At 40.5% G+C, this 21,018-nt stretch overlaps 1 protein-coding gene and 1 non-coding gene across 2 annotated transcripts; one reads left to right on the top strand and one right to left on the bottom strand.

Annotated features, from left to right (window-relative positions):
- The first annotated feature begins 6,303 nt into the window (after positions 1–6,303).
- Positions 6,304–6,410, top strand: LOC131221803 (small nucleolar RNA R71). The gene has a single exon (XR_009159598.1). It is a non-coding gene; the product is annotated as a small nucleolar RNA R71 (small nucleolar RNA).
- An 11,812-nt stretch (positions 6,411–18,222) lies between these two features.
- LOC131220659 (protein POLYCHOME-like) lies at positions 18,223–20,117 on the bottom strand. The gene is made up of 3 exons (XM_058215448.1): positions 19,973–20,117; positions 19,501–19,785; positions 18,223–19,024 (listed from the first exon to the last, which is right to left on the bottom strand). The coding sequence occupies exons 2-3, from the start codon at positions 19,774–19,776 to the stop codon at positions 18,599–18,601; spliced, it is 702 nt and encodes a 233-aa protein (XP_058071431.1). The 5' UTR covers positions 19,777–19,785; positions 19,973–20,117; the 3' UTR covers positions 18,223–18,598.
- Positions 20,118–21,018: the final 901 nt, after the last annotated feature.

Here is a 21,018-nt window from a genome sequence, read left to right as displayed (position 1 = left end):
CGGGATCAGAGAATGGGGTTCTACGGAGGCTGTCGGCGCCGGATTCGGCAATCGTGTAAATCCTTGATCTTGGTCCCAGGAAGTCCCATCCACTGCCTTGGTGATGCGAGCGAGTTAGATCCATATTTTTAGCATCCCGATCCAGTCCCAGCTCGCAATTCCACCTTGCAACACAACCATGATTAAACTGGGCTATTAAACGGTGCCTTATTCATAAATCCAGGCAATAACTAGGTCTGATATGCAATATTTGACCCTCAAAACAACCCCCAACCAGCATTTTGCTAGTCCCGAGCAAAATATGCGAAAAGTAAATTGAGAATTACAGGACAATTTCTATAACTCAAGTGAAAGATTCATGAATTACTTTCTCCCCTAGACTTAAGCACACGGTAACTTCATAATTAAGTTCAAAGTGTTAGTCCATCAATTAGAACAATTCTAAACATTGAATTCTATGGATGTATAGTCTAATCTCGACTTATCAACATTAGGATTCACCTCTCTATTTAAGGATATCATTGGTAACCAATAAGAGAATTCACGATAACTAGAACTTGCCTCACACATTATCTTTTTATTCTTTTAATTTTTGACTTTTTCATTAGAAGTAATGCCAAGAAGGGGAATCAAATCCTCGCCTATAGGGAGCAAACCTAAGGTAAAGACTTCACACCCACTCTTTTTCAAATATCATTCATGGGGAATCGAATCCTCACCTATAAGGAGCACACCTATGGTAAAGACTGTTCACCCAATCCATTCAATTTTTCAAGTTGGTTCCTTTCATGTTTAGTAATTACCAAGTTAATCCTTCAATATCGAACTGAAACCTTAATATGCAAGCGAGATGTGTCCTGTGAATTCATGACTCAATCAATGTTTACAACTTCTAATAATGGATTAACAATTCAAACTTAGCTATGAAATTTAACAGATAACTGAATCCAAGAGTCGTAAATTACCAACATCATGCTTTTTGCAATTCCTAGTGTCCCAGATGGCCATCAAAATCACTTTGAATTCATACGAAATTTCAGAAAAATTTAAAATTTTCACAATTTTCACAATTTTCGCTCAAGACTAAGAAAACACTGATTAGGAAACCTAATCTCCCACCCCCAATGTAAAATCTACATTGTCCTCAATGTAAAAGAAATAAGCATGCAATGCACATGGGACAACAAAAATATAAGAGGAGTGATGGAAAGATAGTACCTGGATGAAAGAATCAAAAGGCTTTCCAAAGATATCTACGTAGGATCGGGTCAGCACAAGAGAGAAACTAAAAGAAGAAAAATAAAAATAACAAAAATAAAATCCTACCTACATTACTTTCGCAGGTGTTCTCGATTGCATTTAGCGTATGCAACAAGTCTTTAAACCCCTAGGTTGCCCCTAGTGGACGAGTTATAGTCTCGTGAGGGTTTGCAGTAATGTTACCCACAAACATTAAACTAACTAATGATAAAAACGAAATGAAATGAAGAGCTGGGTTGCCTCCCAAGAGCGCTAAGTTTACCGTCTTCAGCCAGACAAATAAAGCAACTACCCTAGTCTTATGAAAGCAATAAACCTACCTATACCTCCATCAGACTAGGAGATCAATCTTGGTAAACAGGAGCAGTCAGGGGCATGGACATGTCTTCTGAATCAAATTTCTCGACAAATGGTTTCAATCGATGTCCATTGACTTTAAACTCCTTGCCATTGTCGGGATCTCTTATCTCAACGGCCCCATGAGGAAAAACAGTTATAACAATGTAAGGGCCGGTCCAACGAGATCGAAGCTTACCCAGAAAGAGATGTAATCGAGAATTATACAAATGGACCTTCTGACCAAGCATGAATAATTTTCACAAAATGTGTTGGTCATGAAATGCTTTCATCTTGTCCTTGTAAATTCTCGAATTATCATACGCATCATTCCGAATTTCCTCAAGTTCATTCAATTGAAGTTTGCACAGCGAGCCAGCGTTGTCCAGATTGAAATTAAGATTTTTGATCGCCCAGTACGCTTTATTTTCCAGCTCCACAGGCAAGTGACAAGCTTTTCCATAGACAAGTCTAAAGGGAGACATTCCAATAGGGGTTTTAAAGGCAGTACGGTATGCCCATAAGGCATCGGTCAATCGAATTGACCAATCCTTACGATCAGGGTTAACCGTTTTCTCCAAAATGTGTTTAATTTTCCTATTAGAAATCTCGGCTTACCCACTTGTCTGTGGGTGGTATGGGGTGCTCACCTTATGAGAGATACCGTATTTCTTCATTAAGCTCTCAAATGGTTTATTACAAAAGTGTGAGCCCTCATCACTAATGATGGCTCGAGGCGTTCCGAATCGAGAAAGGATGTTTTCTTTTAGGAATTTAATGACCGTGCGATGGTCATTAGTTCGACACGGAATCGCTTCGACCCATTTAGTGACATAATCCACGGCGAGCAAAATATACAGATTTCCAAACGATTGGGGGAATGGTCCCATGAAATCGATGCCCCAATCAAATGCTTCAATGATAAGGATGGAATTCAAAAGCATCATATTTCGACGGGACAATGCTCCCAATTTCTGACAATGCTCACAAGCTTTGTAAAACTCATGAGTGTCCCTAAACATAGTGGGCCAGTAAAAGCCACACTGCAGAATCTTGGCCGTGGTCTTTTTAGCAGAAAAGTGACCACCACAGGCCTGTGAGTGACAGAAGGAGATGACGCTCTGATGCTCATCGTCTGGTACACATCTCCTTAGGATTTGGTCTGGGCAATATTTAAATAAATAAGGATCATCCCAGAAAAAGTTGCGCACCTCGGTGAAGAATTTCTTCTTATCTTGCGCAGTCCACTGTGTCGGTATGGCACCTGTAGCAAGATAATTAGCAATATCAGCGAACCAAGGTGAATGGGAGACTCTGAACAGTTGTTCATCAGGGAACATGTCGTTGATATGGGTCGTCTCAAGGGAATCAGAGGTATTAAGGCGAGAAAGGTGATCGGCCACAACGTTTTCTACTCCCTTTTTATCTTTAATTTCCAAATCAAATTCTTGGAGTAGAAGGATCCATCGTATCAGGCGGGGCTTAGAATCATTCTTAGAAAGAAGATACTTCAGTGCCGCATGATCTGTATAGATAATGATCTTAGATCCGATCAGGTAGGACCTAAATTTGTCCAAGGCGAACACTACGGCTAAAAGTTCCTTTTCCGTAGTTGAGTAGTTCACTTGGGCGGGATTTAAAGTCCTACTCGTGTAATGGATGACGTAGGGTCTCTTATCTTTTCTCTGGCCCAGGACCGCTCCAAGAGCATAATCAGAAGCGTCGCACATAAGCTCAAAAGGAAGGCTCCAGTCGGGTGGCTGCATGATAAGTGCAGTAGTTAACGTGCCCTTAAGCTTGGTGAAAGCTTCCTGGCATTGCTCAGTCCACTCGTACGGAGCATCCTTTTGAAGAAGATTACATAAAGGACGAGAGAGGAGACTAAAGTCCTTTATGAATCGCCTGTAAAATCCTGCGTGTCCTAAGAAGGATCGCACGTCTCTGATGTTCTTGGGTGGAGGTAGGTTAGAGATAAGATCGATTTTTACCTTATCTACCTCGATTCCCTTGGACGAGATGATATGCCCAAGGACAATTCCCTTCTGAACCATGAAATGACACTTCTCCCAATTAAGTACCAAGTTCTTTTCTTCACATCTTTTCAACACACATTTAAGACTTTCCAAGCACTTACTGAAAGATGGACCGTAAACAGAGAAATCGTCCATGAAGACCTCTAGATATTGCCCCACCATATCAGAAAAGATACTAAGCATACATCGCTGAAAGGTGGCAGGGGCATTACATAGTCCGAATGGCATCCTTCGATAGGCAAAGGTGCCGTAGGGACATGTAAATGTGGTCTTTTCCTGGTCTTTAGGGGCTATCTCTATCTGGTTGTAGCCCGAATACCCGTCAAGGAAACTGTAATAGGAATGACCAGCTAACCTTTCCAGGATCTGATCAATGAATGGTAAAGGAAAGTGGTCTTTCCTCGTGACGGTATTCAACTTCCTATAGTCAATGCACATTCTCCAACCAGTAGTGACTCTAGTTGGCACGAGTTCATTATTAGCATTGGCTACGATGGTGATTCCGGACTTCTTAGGGACCACTTGAGTTGGACTCACCCATTGACTATCAGATATAGGGTATATAATACCCACGTCCAATAGTTTAAGAACCTCGGCCTTAACCACTTCCTTCATGTTTGGATTTAGTCTACGTTGTGGTTGCCGAGCGGTTTTTGCATTATCCTCAAGATATATGCGGTGAGTACAAATCGAGGGATCGATTCCCTTGAGGTCCGCTATCGTCCATCCCAGGGCTCCTTTATGCTCAATGAGAGTAGATATGAGCATACTCTCCTGTTCTTTCTCCAGGTGGGTAGAGATCACCACCGGGTATGTCTCATCTTGACCTAAATAGGCATATTTCAAATCAAAGGGCAAAGGTTTTAGATCAAGCTTCGGCAGCTTGAGATTAGACGGTAGAGGCACTACATCGGTTTGTGGCAATTCTTCAAATTGTGGCCTCCACCGGTTAACTTCAAGTACCGGTGCAGTATCAAGCAAGGCGCACGTCTCCCTAATCATGTCATCATCAAAATCATGAGAGTGGGCTAGGCACGTCTCTAGAGAGTCAGAGGATAAGGTTAGAGGTGTCGTATCTTCCATGAAAGAGTCAATCATGTTAATGTCGTGGAAATCGTTATCCTCCTCTAAGTTTCTGCCGTTATTGAAAAAGATGTTTGACTCCAATGTCATATTCCCAAAAGACATAGTCATGACACCATTCCTGCAATTGATAATTGCATTTGAAGTGGCAAGGAATGGGCGGCCAAGAATGACAGGGATCTGAGTGCTTATGTTATTGATGGGTTCGGTGTCCAGGATGATAAAATCTATAGGGTAGTAAAATCTATCAACTTGGACCAACACATCCTCAATTATCCCTCTTGGTACACGAACAGAGCGATCAGCAAGTTGTAGTGTGGTTAGGGTGGGTTTTAATTCACCCAAACCTAACTGTTTGTATACCGAGTAGGGAATCAGATTGACGCTCGCTCCTAAGTCAAGAAGTGCGTGATCAATTCGATGGTTCCCGATTACACATGATATGGTTGGGCTACCGGGATCCTTGAATTTCTGTGGCACGTCTTGCTTTAGGATGGCACTCACTTTCTCGGTCAAGAAGATCTTCTTTTGAATACTCTGCCGTCGTTTGGTCGTGCATAAGTCTTTCAGGAATTTGGCATATAAGGGTATCTGTTTCACGACATCAAGTAGAGGAATGTTGACTTTCACTTGTTTCAACACCTCTAGGATATCCTGAGAGTTAGAGAGAGGTTTTGGTGAAACCAACCGTTGGGGGAATGGAGCAACTGGCTTCTCTAGAAGTTTCGGTTCTAATTTTTGTGGGGCATCACTGGATCCATCATTGTTGTCCTCTTCTGGTTCTTGAGGCTTTTCGGGCCTAACCGGAAGAGTTTTATCAATGATCTTTCCACTCCTAAGAGTGGTGATGGATTTAGCGTGCCCCATCTGATTTGAAGAGCTGGGATCACTATCTCGTACTGCGATTTAGGATTGGGGAGAGGTTGTGCAGGAAGCATCCCCTTTTCTATAACCGTCATACGAGAATCTATCTTTTGCATAAAATCTGTAATTCCCCGCATTGCCTGAGCCAGCTCTTGTATGGAATTTTGAACCGGTTCCTCTTGAGGTTTCACTTGATTTGGATTTTGATTGAAGAAACCTTGAGGGGTAGCCATTTGTCCATTCCTCCAACTAAAGTTTGGATGATTTTTCCAACCAGGATTGTATGTATTGGAGTTAGGTCCAGTAAAAGGTCTTTGATAGTTGTTTACGGCATTAGCTTATTCATTCAACACTCCTCGAAAGGCGGGTATTGTAGGACAATTTTCAGTTGTATGAATGTTGCAATCACAGATGCCGCAAACAATTTCATTAACCTTATCCTTCTTTCCTTCCATGGCCTCAACTTTCCTTATGAGCGTAGTCACTTTACACTTGAGATCATCCTCTTCTTTCAAGAGATATAATCCACCTTTCTCCTTTAATTGAGTCGGCCTAGACGTGGTGTTTGATTTTGGGTAATAGTCCCAAGATTGTGTTTTTTCAGCAGCAGTCCCATACCTCGTCGACATCTTTATTAATGAACTCTTCATTACACATTGTCTCGACCATTTGGCGCATGGAAGATGTCAGTCCATCGTAGAAGAAATTTGTAATGCGCCACGTTTCAAATCCGTGTTGTGGGCATGAACTGACCAAATCTTTGAACCTTTCCCAACATTGGAAGAATGTTTCATCTTCCTTTTGGGCAAAGTTCATGATTGCTTTTCTGAGGGTAATCGTTTTATGATGTGGGAAGAATTTTTTTATGAATTCCCTCTGCATGTCGTTCCATGTGCCAATGGATCTAGGACGCAGTGAATGTAACCACGTCTTAGCCTTCTCTTTTAAGGAAAAAGGAAAGAGTTTCAGCCTAATTGTATCCTCAGATACATTAGGAAAACATAATGTAGCTATAATCTCATCGAACTCTTTCAAATGTAAATATGGACTTTCTGATTCAAGTCCATGGAATTTGGGAAGGAGTTGGATAACTCCTGGCTTGATGTCCATTTGTCCTGTGTTTTCAGGAAAAATCATGCATGAGGGCGTACTCACTCCCGCCGGTTGTAGATAATCTCGTAAAGTACGAGGCGGGGGTGCCTAATACACCTCATTCTCATCTTGGGTATCCTCCACCCTGGGTGGAAGTAGAGGAGGTTGGTCTTCAGCCATAACTTCAATTAACTCAGGGGATTTCGAGTGGTGTCTAGTCCTATGATAGATAGTCAACCCCTAACCAATCCTCATTCAGTCAAGAGACGTTGAGTGTTGTCACGGGCCCACTTGGGCATGAAACACTGGCAGCCCTCAATCAAATTCAAAGCCTAATCCTAAGAAAGAAAAAGAAAATCTAAAAAGAAAGAGAGGAAGAGTTGGAAAGAAATTACCAAATTGAAGCCCCTAAGTTAAGGACCTGCAAAAGAAAACAAACAAGTCAATTCTAAAGAGAATGTCTAGAATAAAAAAAAATCTTTAAAAAGGAAGATAGAAGTAAACTAGTTTCTAAAAGGAGAAAGTCCTACACTAAAAAGTAAATTAAAAAGAGATATGAAAAATAGAAAGTAGAGAGAAAGAACTTACCGAATTAGAAATTTCTATCTTAAAGGCCTACACAATAGGAAAATTAGTTTCTAAACAAAAATTCTATGAGTAGAAAATAAGGAAACAAAATTAGATTCTAAAAGACTTAGAATTAGAAAGTTACTACAAGATAAAAATAGAAAGTTAATTTCTAAAAAGGGAAAAGAAATAACCTAGTTTCTAAAAATAAACTATTTCCTACAGATAGGAGGATACTAGAAGTAGAAAATTTCTAAAATTTAAACCCTAATTTTAAAAGTAGAAAAAGTAGAGAACTTAGGAAGGAATTACCAATTTAGGAACTTATGTCAGGATCCTACAAAACATGAAAACAAGTTAGTTCTAGAAATCAATTAAAAACCTAAAACTAAAGTTAGTCAAATTCTAATATTAAACTAATTCTAAACCTAACTAATTTCAGAGAATCGCAACCGTCAGTCCTCGGCAACGGCGCCAAAAACTTGTTCACTCTCCAAGTATAGGGTTGTGATGTAGTAATAAACTCGGTGAGACCGAGGTCGAATCCCAAGGGACTGATACTTGTACGTTATCTGAAACTAGGTAGAAATAGAACTAGCTTAAGATGAAATCTAAATCCAATATAACATGATGAATAATGATGAGAGATTAATCTAAAACTTAAGGAATTCAGAGGAAGAAAACTAGGGATTCAGATGATCCACTTATAGAGATCAGGGAGATCTTATGCCTGTTCCAAAAATCATGGAAATTAAACTGAACTTCTTCTGTTATAATTTTAAAGAGATGAAAGGTATATGAATTAGAATGGATTCCATCACCAAACCATGCCCAGGAGACAAAGTCAACAACAGAATTAAACTAATTATCAACCAATCAGATGATTATGAAGGTTAGGAAGGGTACCGCCATCCAACCATGCCCAGGAGACGATGGCGAACAACAGGGCTTCTTGACGCCATAATCAAAATAAGGAACAAGAAATACTCAAAGCCGTTGCAAGCCCATTGTAATTTTAGTCACAACAGGCCATTAAAAACTACAAATATTTCCATAATAAAATTAAATCAAAAATCCCTTCAATCTAAACAAAAGGAACAAGCAATAGGTTCCCCCATCACGCTACAGGCTTGACCTCTTAGCCCTAGCTATGAGGTTCAGCCAGACATGGATGGGCTGGATCTCTTAAAAATAAACAAATTAAAATAAGAATAAGAAGAAAAAGAAAAAGAAGGAAAAACCTCTAGCCTCCCTGTCTGCTCCACGGCTACAACCTCTCCCTGTCCCGACCAAGCCTTTCCTCCCTCCATCCAAGACTACTGTTCTCTCTCTCTCTCCCTTGCTTATATGGTGGTTCCGACCTCCATCGGCTGGGAGTGCGTAAGACGATGCGGAATGGCTGCAACGAGATCGTTTCGCAGCCAGTTTGCAAACTTCGGGATTTCTTGCGCAAACACACCAAGCTGCGGCTGAAGTTTTTGATTACTGATCCCTTCAGCTCGAAATTCCGGCGACATAGCTAGGATCATGGCTGACCTGCGCTCCTACTAGACGGCTCGGATCAACCATCTGATCAACAGGGGTGGACCACATCGTCCCGGATTTTTTGGATCGCGCGAACAGAGGTAACGCACGTCTGGACGCTGTACTGCTGGTGGGGCCCACTTCACTGCTGGTTCGAGGAATCCACAACGTCCACTACATTCTACTCAAAAAACCGTTCGGATATGGTCGGTTTTGGATTGACGCTGAAGCGGCCCACCTGATTTTCCATATTGCCGTTCAACCTGCGTTTGAACGGTATTTTCCTGTGTATGCGAGCATAGATTTGGAAAAACCTCATGTGTACGGTCGGTTTGACCTTCTGAAACAAATGGACGGTCCGGATTAGAGATATCTGCGATGATGGTGGCCCACCTGACTTCAACCGCAACTCTCTGTTGCGAACAGCGAACGGCTTTGCCATTTTTGAATTGTAATCGGCCAACGCCCTGTTAACCGTCTTCAATTTCTTGGTGCACAGCGAGTCTTCCGGTACGTGGTGTACACGCACTACAGCATAGGGTCCACTTTGATATATTCATGAAATCTGTTCCGTCCATCCATTCTGTCATATCATTTAAACCGTCCAGACCAATTTTGAAGCATATCCAAATATCAGGCGGGCCCCACATAACGATTAAAGGGGCTGATCTGTCCGTTGGGCCACTTCCGGAGGGATCTGAGTGTTGAAATTCGACATGTACGGTTAATTTGTGGGCCCCTAGCCATGTATGAAGTTTTAAGCTGAACGGACGGTGGAAACCTTGTGATCTTGCATTCTGGCTGACTTTCAGGCCACTTGAGCTTTAGTTTCTCAATTTCCTTGGATCTCTGGCGTGTAAATCCTTGATCTTGGTCCCAGGAAATCCCATCCACTACCTTGGTGATGCAAGCGAGTTAGATCTATATTTTTAGCATCCCGATCCAGTCCCAGCTCGCAATTCCACCTTGCAACACAACCATGATTAAACTGGGCTATTAAACGGTACCTTATTCATAAATTCAGGCAATAACTGGGTCTGATATGCAATATTTGACCCTCAACACCTTCCCACATGGAATGGGTGAATCCTTTGTAAAGAAAGATGTTAGCCCTATTCATTGGCAGACCTGGAAAACACCAGTATCTGAACTGAAATCCCTATTTTGTTCATGAGTGACAACTAACAAGAGGAACTGCTTTTATTCATTTGCTCGAATTAAAATTGTGCCCAAGGACCTTCTTTTTGCCTCCAGCCCGATATGTCTGTGTGTTTGATCACCTTGTCTCACATTCCTCAATCCCAACCTTTGGTCTTGCAAAGGGTCATCTATCAAACCCACAAATCATTAACACTCCTGATTTTCTGTCTTCAAACACACAAATCATTAACACTCCTGATTTTCAATCTTCAAACCCACAAATCATTAGCACGTGATTTTGCACGAACTTAACAGGTCCCACATGCATGTTGAGTTGGGTACATTTCTCACCTGTTGATGAAGCTAGTTTTGATGTTTCTCAGTAGGGTACAGTTCAGTTATAAGGGGGGATTGTTATATTTTGTTTTAAAATAGTAGTAAAATTTGAATTTTCAAATTTTCGGTAATTTCCCTCCATTTTTGAAATTGTAGTACTTTTGAGTTTGGGGTTTTGTCCCACATCGGATTTCACAAAGTTAACTATCTTGTATATAAGATAGTATTTTTGCTTAGGGCTTGAGCCCCTTTCAGGGGGCATGTGAATTTGGTCCTGTGGGGGGCTATGCCAATAGCTCTAATCTATGCCATTAACCACACACGCGCGCGCGCGCCGAGCCGAGCCGTGCCGTGCCGTGCCGTGCCGAGCCGAGCCGAGCCGAGTCCGAGTCCGAGTCCGAGTCCGTGTCCGTGTCCGTGTGCGCGTGCGCGACGCGACGCGACGGGACGGGACGGGCTGGGCTGGGCTGGGTGTGGGCGCGGGTGCGGTGTGTGTGTACTCACGTGGGTGTGTGTATGGGTACTCGCAGGACTGTATGTGCGGAAGTGTACTCGCACTTGCGCTTTTTCGTTTTAAACCAGAGAGATGCGTCCCTTCCGGTTGGTCGCCTCGGTTGGGTTTAAACCCAACGGACCTAACCTTTTGAAAAGGGTGCTTATGCACCACTTCGGAGTCTATAAAAAGACATCCGATTCCAGTTTCAAAGATATGAAAAATCCTTCTCTTATAAAACACTCTCTGATATTCGGTTTTAAGCATTTTCTGATTCGTCGAGTCAACTCAGCACTTTCGGATTAAACTGCAAGTGGTTCGAGCCCGTGTACAGTGAGTGCACCGCTGGGACCGGGTCATAGTCATTGTATCTTGGAGGTCAATTGCTCTGGAAACCTGTTGCACTTGGGACGCTGTCCAAGGGAGCAAATTCGATTTCAAGCCGAGTGACTCAGTCACGCCTCGACTCAATTCAATAAGTTCTTCTTTCTCAATTTTATTTTTTTTTTGGTTCTCGATTTTTAATAGTCTATTTAATTCAACCAAATATTCCAACAATCTTGAAATCGAAAATTGTTGAATTACATAGACTATGGCTACAGTAACAGTAAATGCTTCTACTGAGTTAGCCAAAATCGAACCGTTCGCTGGACAATCATTTAAACGGTGGAAACAGAAACTGATGTTCGCTCTGACCACCCTGAAAGTTTCATACATTTTATCTGAATCATTTACTATAGATCCAGCAAATCAAAATGAAGTAACAGATGAAAATAATTGTAAAAATTATATTCTAAATTCTTTATCCAACGAACTATATGACGTGTATGCTTCTTACGTGTCTGCTAAAGACATATGGACTGCTTTGGAAAAGAAATACATATTAGAAGATGCAGGCGCTAAGAAACATGCAATTGCTAATTTCCTTCATTATGAAATGACAGACGATATACCTGTCACAAATCAGATTCATGATTTTCAAAGTTTAGTTCATGAACTATCGACAGAAGGAATTAAGTTGGATGAAGTGTTTCTTTCAGGAGCACTAATAGAAAAGTTACCGCCCTCCTGGAAAGAATATAAGAATAGAATGAAACATAAAAAGAACGGTGTTTCTTTGGAAACCACTATCGTACACATACGAATAGAGGAGGCCAATAGAATCAGGGACCAAAAAGAAAATAAAAATGAGATAGATTCAAAGGCAAATCTTGTGGAATCAAGTCGGGCAAATAATAAGAAAAAGGGCAACTGTCATAACTGTGGCAAACCTGGACATTATGCAAATGAATGCAGGCTCAAAAAGAAGAATGCAAACAGTCAATTCAAGAAAAAAGGAAACTGCTACAACTGTGGAAAGCCTGGGCATCATATCAAAACCTGTAGGCTCAAGAAAAACAAAGATAAGCCGCAAGCTAACCTTACAGAAACAGGCAATGAGTCTGACATGATAGTAGCTGTGGTGTCAGAAGTCTTCCTTGTAAACAACTTGGAGTGGGTACTAGACACTGGTGCAACTAGGCACGTGTGCAAGGATCGTAGCATGTTTACCTCCTACCAAGTATCAGGAGATGATGAACAGGTGTTCATGGGTAATGCTAGAACGTCTCCAGTTGTAGGGAAAGGGAAAGTACTTCTGAAACTCACTTCTGGAAAGACTCTGATGTTGAATGATGTCCTACATGTGCCCGACATTAGAAGAAACTTGGTCTCTGGTTCACTCCTCAATAAGGCTGGTGTTAAGTTAGTATTTGATTCAGATAAGCTTGTAATGACTAAGAATGGAACCTTTGTTGGTAAGGGGTACTGTAGCGATGGTTTATTCATTATAAATGTATCCAATGATAATAATAAAAAGACATTCAGTTCTGTTTATATCGTTGAACCTTTTTATCTATGGCATAGTAGATTAGGTCATGTGAATATAGCATCATTGAAGAAAATGAAAAGATTAGGTTTATTACCTAATATATCTAATGAAGAATTTGACAAATGTGAAACATGTGTCGAATCAAAATTCATTAGAAAACCCTTTAAACAAATAGAAAGATCATCTATTCTATTAGAGTTAATACACAGTGACTTAGGTGATTTTAGAAATCACATGTCTAGAGGTGGAAAAAGATATTACATAACTTTTGTAGATGATTACTCTAGGTTCACTAGAGTCTATCTGTTAAGGAACAAAGACGAAGCTTTAGATGCTTTTTCTAAATACAAAATTGAAGTTGAAAATCAGTTAAATATAAAAATTAAAAGACTTAGAATAGATAGAGGAGGTGAATATGAATATTCTCAATTTAGAGAATTATGTGAAAAGAATGGAATAGTTCACGAAACTACACCTCCTTATACACCAGAACAAAATGGAATAGCAGAACGTAAGAATAGAACTCTAAAAGAGATGATGAATGCTATGTTAAATAGTTCAGGCTTACCCTCAAATATGTGGGGAGAAGCAATTCTATCTGCTTGTTATATTCTAAATAGGATTCCTTCTAAATCTTCTGAACAAACACCATATGAACTATGGAAGAATCATGTTCCTAGTTACAAATATATTAAAGTGTGGGGGTGTCTTGCTAAAGTAGGATTACCTGAAACTAAGAAAAGAAAGTTAGGTCCTAAAACGACTGACTGTGCATTTATAGGTTACGCACAAAACAGTGCGGCCTATAGGTTTCTAGTTTTAAAAACTAAGGATAATATTCTAGATCCTAATACAATTATAGAAGCTAGGGATGCAGAGTTCTTTGAGAACATATTCCCTATGAAATCTAAATCTATAGGAATAGAGGAAGTCAATGAATCAGATATTGCATCTACTAGTAAAAATGCATACGAAAAAGTAGTAGAAGAGATACAACCAAGAAAAAGTACTAGGGTTAGAAGAGAAACTAACCTAGGAGATGGTTTTTTCACTTTCTTAGTAGAAGATGATCCTATAACCTATATAGAAGCAATTAACTCTCCAGATGCAACCTTTTGGAAGGAAGCAATAAATGATGAATTAGAATCTATTATATCTAATAACACTTGGAAAATTGTAGACCTACCTCCTGGAAATAAACCAATAGGTTGTAAATGGGTGTTTAGAAAGAAACTAAAACCAGATGGGACTATTGATAAGTTTAAGGCTAGGTTGGTAGCAAAAGGCTTTAAACAAAAAGAAGGAATAGATTACTTTGATACATACTCTCCTGTAACTAGAATCACAACTATCAGGGTCTTAATAGCGATAGCTTCCATATATAAACTGGTGGTACACCAGATGGACGTTAAGACAGCTTTCTTAAATGGAGACTTAGAAGAAGAAATATATATGGAACAACCTGAGGGTTATAAGATATCAGGAAAAGAAAATAAAGTATGTAGACTAATTAAATCATTATATGGTTTAAAACAGGCTCCTAAACAATGGCATGAAAAATTTGATGGTGTTTTAAAATCAAATGGTTATCATATAAATGATGTAGATAGATGTGTATATAGTAAAATTTCTGGAAATGATTATGTTATTATATGCCTTTATGTTGATGACATGCTTATTTTTGGAACTAATATTAAATTAGTTAATACAACTAAGAAATTCTTGTCATTTAAGTTTGACATGAAAGACTTAGGAGAGGCTAGTGTAATCTTGGGTATTGAAGTAACTAGAAAAAATGGTGTTATTATATTATCTCAATCTCATTACATTGAGAAGATATTGAGAAAGTTTAACCATTTTGACTGTTTACCTGTCAGTACTCCTTATGATTATAGTGTGACTCTCATGAAGAATACAGAAAATAGTGTGTCTCAATTGGAGTATTCCAGAATAATTGGTAGCCTTATGTATCTAACAAACTGCACTAGACCAGACATAGCTTTTGCAGTAGGAAGGCTAAGTAGATATACACATAACCCTGGAAAAGAGCATTGGAATGCTTTGTCTAGGATTTTGAGATACCTAAAAGGCAGTATAGCCTATGGTTTACATTATAGTGGTTTTCCTGCTGTATTAGAAGGATACAGTGATGCTAACTGGATTAGTGATTCAGATGAGACAAAATCCACGAGTGGATATGTCTTCACTTTAGGTGGAGGAGCAGTCTCTTGGAAGTCTACCAAGCAGACATGTATCGCTCGGTCTACTATGGAATCCGAGTTTATTGCCTTAGAAAAGGCTGGAACAGAAGCCGAGTGGCTTAGAAATCTCTTAGCAGATATACCATTGTGGCCAAAACCTATATCGGCCGTATCTATTCATTGTGACTGTCAAGCTATAGCGAAAGCAAAGAGTAAAATATATAATGGAAAGAGCAGACATATTAGACTCAGACACAACATAGTGAAACATATGTTGCGTGATGGAGTCATATCTATTGACTTTGTGAGGTCAGAAAAGAATCTAGCAGATCCTCTGACCAAAGGACTATCTAAAAGGTTAGTCAATGATACATCGAAGGGAATGGGGCTGAGCCTAATATATGAGCTGCCAGTGTCGGCAACCCAACCTATACAAGTGGAGATCCCATGAGATAGGTTCAATGGGTAAACAACAAGACACGAGGTAGACGATTGCACTGAGTTGTATGAGCCCCTTCTATGGTGTACAGTGCGAGCAGCAACGTAGAAGGATGAGTTGTTAGAACTCTTAATGAATCCATAGCCATATATTTGGTGGTGTATACAGTTGCTGCATACACTTGATGGAATTCACCTATATGGGTGTGGAGGTGGAGGCCGCTTCCTATGAGAATCTAGGCGAATTCTCTAGAGCACTCATGAAATCCAGGTAATGGTGTATGGCCGAAACGCACCGAACCGCAGAATCACTTGCAGAGGAAGAGTTGTGTGAGTGGCATGTACTTGCAATTTACATTAAAAATATTTAGGTTCAAGATTATAGTGTCACCTGATACTTATAGACCTGTCTTGCTTACTCTAATGTCGGTTCAAGTCTATAGTGACACCGGCACCATTGCACAACTATTACGCTTTAATTCGAAAGGGTTTTATTTTAAAACATGTGGGGGATTGTTATATTTTGTTTTAAAATAGTAGTAAAATTTGAATTTTCAAATTTTCGGTAATTTCCCTCCAATTTTGAAATTGTAGTACTTTTGAGTTTGGGGTTTTGTCCCACATCGGATTTCACAAAGTTAACTATCTTGTATATAAGATAGTATTTTTGCTTAGGGCTTGAGCCCCTTTCAGGGGGCATGTGAATTTGGTCCTGTGGGGGGGCTATGCCAATAGCTCTAATCTATGCCATTAACCACACACGCGCGCGCGCGCCGAGCCGAGCCGAGCCGTGCCGTGCCGAGCCGAGCCGAGCCGAGTCCGAGTCCGAGTCCGAGTCCGTGTCGGTGTCCGTGTCCGTGTGCGCGTGCGCGACGCGACGCGACGGGACGGGACGGGACGGGACGGGCTGGGCTGGGCTGGGCGCGGGTGCGGGTGCGGGTGCGGTGTGTGTGTACTCGCGTGGGTGTGTGTATGGGTACTCGCAGGACTGTATATGCGGGAGTGTACTCGCACTTGCGCCTTTTCGTTTTAAACCAGAGAGATGCGTCCCTTCCGGTTGGTCGCCTCGGTTGGGTTTAAACCCAACGGACCTAACCTTTTGAAAAGGGTGCTTATGCACCACTTCGGAGTCTATAAAAAGACATCCGATTCCAGTTTCAAATATATGAAAAATCCTTCTCTTATAAAACACTCTCTGATATTCGGTTTTAAGCATTTTCTGCTGAGTTCATCGCTGAGTCAACTCAGCACTTTCGGATTAAACTGCAAGTGGTTCGAGCCCGTGTACAGTGAGTGCACCGCTGGGACCGGGTCATAGTCGTTGTATCCTGGAGGTCGATTGCTCTGGAAACCTGTTGCACTTGGGACGCTGTCCAAGGGGAGCAAATTCGATTTCAAGCCGAGTGACTCAGTCACGCCTCGACTCAATTCAATAAGTTCTTCTTTCTCAAATTTTATTTTATTTTTTGGTTCTCGATTTTTAATAGGGTACAGTTCAGTTATAAGAAATGTGCACCTTCATGTTAGTGTGTCCATGTTAGTGCATCAAGTTGCTCCAAAAGCACCTTCATTTTGTGCAATGTTGATAATGTTGCATTCCCAATGGTATTTGAGATGATTTTCACTCATTAATTTCGAGATATTTGGAAATTTTGAGTTGAATACTTGTAATATTAGTTCAAATAAACTAGAACCAGATAGTGCTGAATAATTATGATGGTTCTCCATCTAAGGCGATTAGTCCTTCTAAAGTATGATAGTTACAGAATCCTAAAGTTTGATCATGTCACAATCATTCATGCATCAAGCAATTCCTTGATCTTGAAATGACTCCATCAGCAATGATCGTCGCATTTAACAAATCCCAACTCGATAAGGGAGTAGGTCCAGTGCCTCTAGAAGCATGTCATTGTAGCATGGCATGCATGGATGACATCAAAAACATTCATTCAGTGATTTGACCTGTGTGTTAACAACCTGAGACTGACATGACCTTCTTAGGAGGGGTCAACCTTTTAATTACTTGGGCCATCATAAAAACAAGGTCAAAGAACTAATGATGAACTTGAACTTGACTGACTAGCTATTCCCAGTTAGGATATTGGTTGTACAAAATAAGGAGCAACTTTTTGGTCCCAATTCACAACTGAGATACATAAAGGGAAGGTCCAAACACATCTAACATCCGGTCTAGTCTTTGTGTTGGCCATTGGAAACTGTCCAACCGTAGCCTTACAAGTGCCTTAACAATGATCAAAACTGTAATCTGATGACTTCAACATACCTCTATGTGGTCAGATATAGAACCTAAAGGATTCATTGCAGAAGCAACAGACGTTGACTCGATAGAACTTGGTACAAGTCAATGGGCTGTGGATCCTGGGAAAAGAATAAAATGGACAACCCGGAAATGGCTGCGGAGATTGCAATAAGAGGACAGATTATCTGTAGAAAATCATGGAGACTGGTTAACATTTCTATATGGTTCCAAGACCTGCAGCTAGTCTTTAGAATCGACTTTCAAGCATGAAAACCTCTAACTCCAATCACCTATGGACTTTGAAAGTTAGATATGGAAGCAGCTTCCAATCAAGGTTCAAAACATTGTTTTAGCATACTATATCGTTGTATGAATCTGATACAATCAATCTTAATATGATACTGAATTCAAAATTATCTAGAGAAGAAAATATCAATGTTACATCAGGATACTATGGTTATGCATTGGAATGTATTGACCAAACAATCCAATACAAATGGATATTTTTTTTATGCATATCTGTGTCAAAATACAAACATTTGTGCTAAATCAAAAGATGGATTCATAGCAATAGATGCCTAATTCAATACTATGATATTTTGAACCAATGGCCTTAGAATCAACTTTCAAGCATGAAAACCTTTAGCTTCAATCATCTGCAGACTTGAGAATTGCATTTTCATAGAAAGCTTGCACACAAGAAAACAAAAGGAAACAAAAATGCATCAGCAAGAACAACATGTGAAACACATAAATTCCTTTTGAAAGAAATCGAACTGTTTCTTCGTTGCATCAGGGCAGAATCATATACAAATGGGAGGACCTTCTCAAGTAACAGACTAGGAATGGCCTAAATGTACAGGGTTACAAACCTATCCTACCCCAGAAGAGAATTCAGTGAAGGAAACAAACTAGAACAGAAAAAACAGCAGTACCGTGTACAACAAAATGTTTTTTTTTCTTGGATTGTGAAAAGTGAAAACTTCCCTTCTTTATCAGCAATTTGGGTTAGAAAAGAGAACTGTCATCAGAAGATGAATCTCATCAATCAATTCTTCTCCTTTGAAATGCCACTTTCACATATGAAACGATTTGTTTCAATCACCGCATCGACATCAACGTGCTCCTCTCCGGTTTCTTCTTTGTTAGCACATTCATCTTAGCCACCGGCTGCATACTTTCCATCACAAACCTTTGAATTTGATCGATCGAATCCTGGCATTTCTTCTCGACAGTGGTTGGGTTCAAGTCATAGGTGGCTGTTTTGTTGATATCCGGGGAGATTCCAAGGGGGTGTTCAACAGGCCGTGGGGATTTTTCAATTGTATCTGTTAGATCAAGGGAAGAATCAGAAATGTCAAGTAGCGGGTCTTGGTCTTGAATGGGAGGGGGAATCTGTTCGGAAATACTCAATTCCTGTCTTGAACGACTGGTGAGTAAAGGGAAGGGAGAGGAGTCTGCACTTTCTTGGTTTCTCCGGCGAAGCTCAGCAGCTGCTCTCAGACGAGCCCTTCTCCTCTCAATCGCCTATGAAAATTAAAAATAAAATAAAATCAATTTATGATGAAAGCAAATGACATGCAAAATGCAGGGAATCAATCAAGAAAGAGATCAAACAAAAAAAAATACATTTTAAGATTTAAAACAGAAAAAAAAAAGAAAAAAAAAGAAATCCACAAATCTTTTCAAGAATTACATGAATATTAGGGAAGAAAATGGAGAATCTGATTCAAATAAAAATGCAACTAATCGATTGTGAAAGAGAATATATGAGAAATTCATTGTCAGATCAAAGAAACTGCATGATTCTCTTCAAGAATTACAAAACATCCCATGATCAAACCGATAGAAACAAAGTCGAATTAGATAGAATAACAAATAGCATAAATTCAGAGATGCAGTGAAATAGAAGGGGGAAAACCAAAAGAAGATCTTCAAGGAAAAAGCCCAAGATACTATATTTTAGAGAAGAGAAAAAAAATAAAATCAGAAACGGGGTTTACATGAACAACTGCAGTGATGTCACGCAGGGGCGTGCGAGGATACCAAGACGGCAATGGGCTTTTCCTCGGGCGGCCCCGGCGACGCTGCGAACTCGAACTCTCCTGTGGGATATTCTCCTTGTTATCCGATGGCGATCCGAACAGGTTCCTGGCCTGCCTGTCTCTCGGCCCCACAGGAGCTGCAGCGACATAGAACCCGCGTCGGATCCGGAAACCCTGTGGTCGATCTCCAGGCCCAGTCCTGCCAACGGGCAGTCCATCTCTGGCTTCTGGCATAATCTTCCCCTGAATTTGCAACCGTCAGATGCAGCGTAAAAAAAAAGAAGAAGAAGGGATTCTTGGGTTTGGCCGGAAGTGAAGGATTCCAGACAAACCATTTACCCAAATGCAGAGAGAGAGAGAGAGAGAGAGAGAGAGAGAGAGAGAGAGAGAGAGAGGAAATGAAAATAGGAGGGACTTTTCTTTTAACCACCTTTGGATTGGTTGAAATGGGGTTTCTGGGATCTTCTTCTTCCTCTCAGGCGAAGGAAAGGGGTTTTGGATGCCGACCTCTCTCCATTTCTGATTTTTTGAATTTAAGAGTGGGCGGGCTGCCTCCAGAGGAGCGGATTAGGTTCGGCTCCGACCTCACCCAACACGGTACGTCCCTTACCGTGGGTCCCACCTTGATGTGTTATTATATATCCACGCTGTCCATCCGTTTTTCCATATCATTTTAGGGAGTGAGACGAAAAAGAAAGTAGATAAATATCTCATGTGGACCACAACACAGGAAACAGTATTGAGTGACCATTAAAAACTTCTCGTGGGCCAAAAAAAATCGTTTTGGATCAAGCTGATATTTATTTTTTTCACTTCATTCATGTATGTATGACCTTATCAACAGTTTGGATGGAAAATAAACGTTAATTTAGGGATTAAAGTGGGCCCTTTGGAATTTTAATGGTGAATGTTCAATCACCACTCTTTCCTATATTGGGATCCTCCTGAGGTTTTTCTCTCCTTCATTTCTAGGCTAGTGTCACAAGAGGAGCTGGAGAAACGTATAGACGGAATAGATATACAATACATCCATCAAGGTGGGCCCCACTTTCAGGGCCGCACCGTGTTGGGTGAGGGCGGCGGCACCTCATCCGCTCCCAAATTTAGAGGCTTAGATTCAGAATCAACGGTTTGGTTTTGCTGACTCGTCTGGTTTATCTGAGGTGGAGCAAGAAGAACAGTGATATGGTAGAGAATTGGTGATATGCAAATCCCGTGCGTCCATATGTAGGGCACGAGTGTTGATGATTTATATCTGAAAAATCACTCCTATTATAGAGAATCCTGTCCATCTAATCTGTGCCCATTAAAGTGACAGGTGGAAAATTGTAAACATCTAACGGTCAACTATGTAGTGGGATAAACTGTGTAGGATTTTTTTAAAAAAAATAAATAAATGAATGGACCGTGTGGGGCCTTTAATTTGCCTCTTTTGGGGTTCATGCCCTAAACTGATACAGAAAAATGAATGGACCA

The sequence above is a fragment of the Magnolia sinica genome, chromosome 1 (assembly GCF_029962835.1).
Source record: "Magnolia sinica isolate HGM2019 chromosome 1, MsV1, whole genome shotgun sequence".
NCBI lineage: Eukaryota > Viridiplantae > Streptophyta > Magnoliopsida > Magnoliales > Magnoliaceae > Magnolia > Magnolia sinica.
The sequence above is the reverse complement of the archived record's forward strand: the minus strand, read 5'-3'. Positions and strand labels throughout refer to the sequence as shown.

Coding starts and splice junctions, on each gene's coding strand:
- LOC131220659 (XM_058215448.1), bottom strand. CDS start 19,776: ATGCCAGAAGCCAGAGATGGACTGCCCGTTGGCAGGACTGGGCCTGGA. Junction 19,025..19,500: donor ACATCACTGCAGTTGTTCAT/GTAAACCCCGTT, acceptor TAATTTTCATAG/GCGATTGAGAGGAGAAGGGC.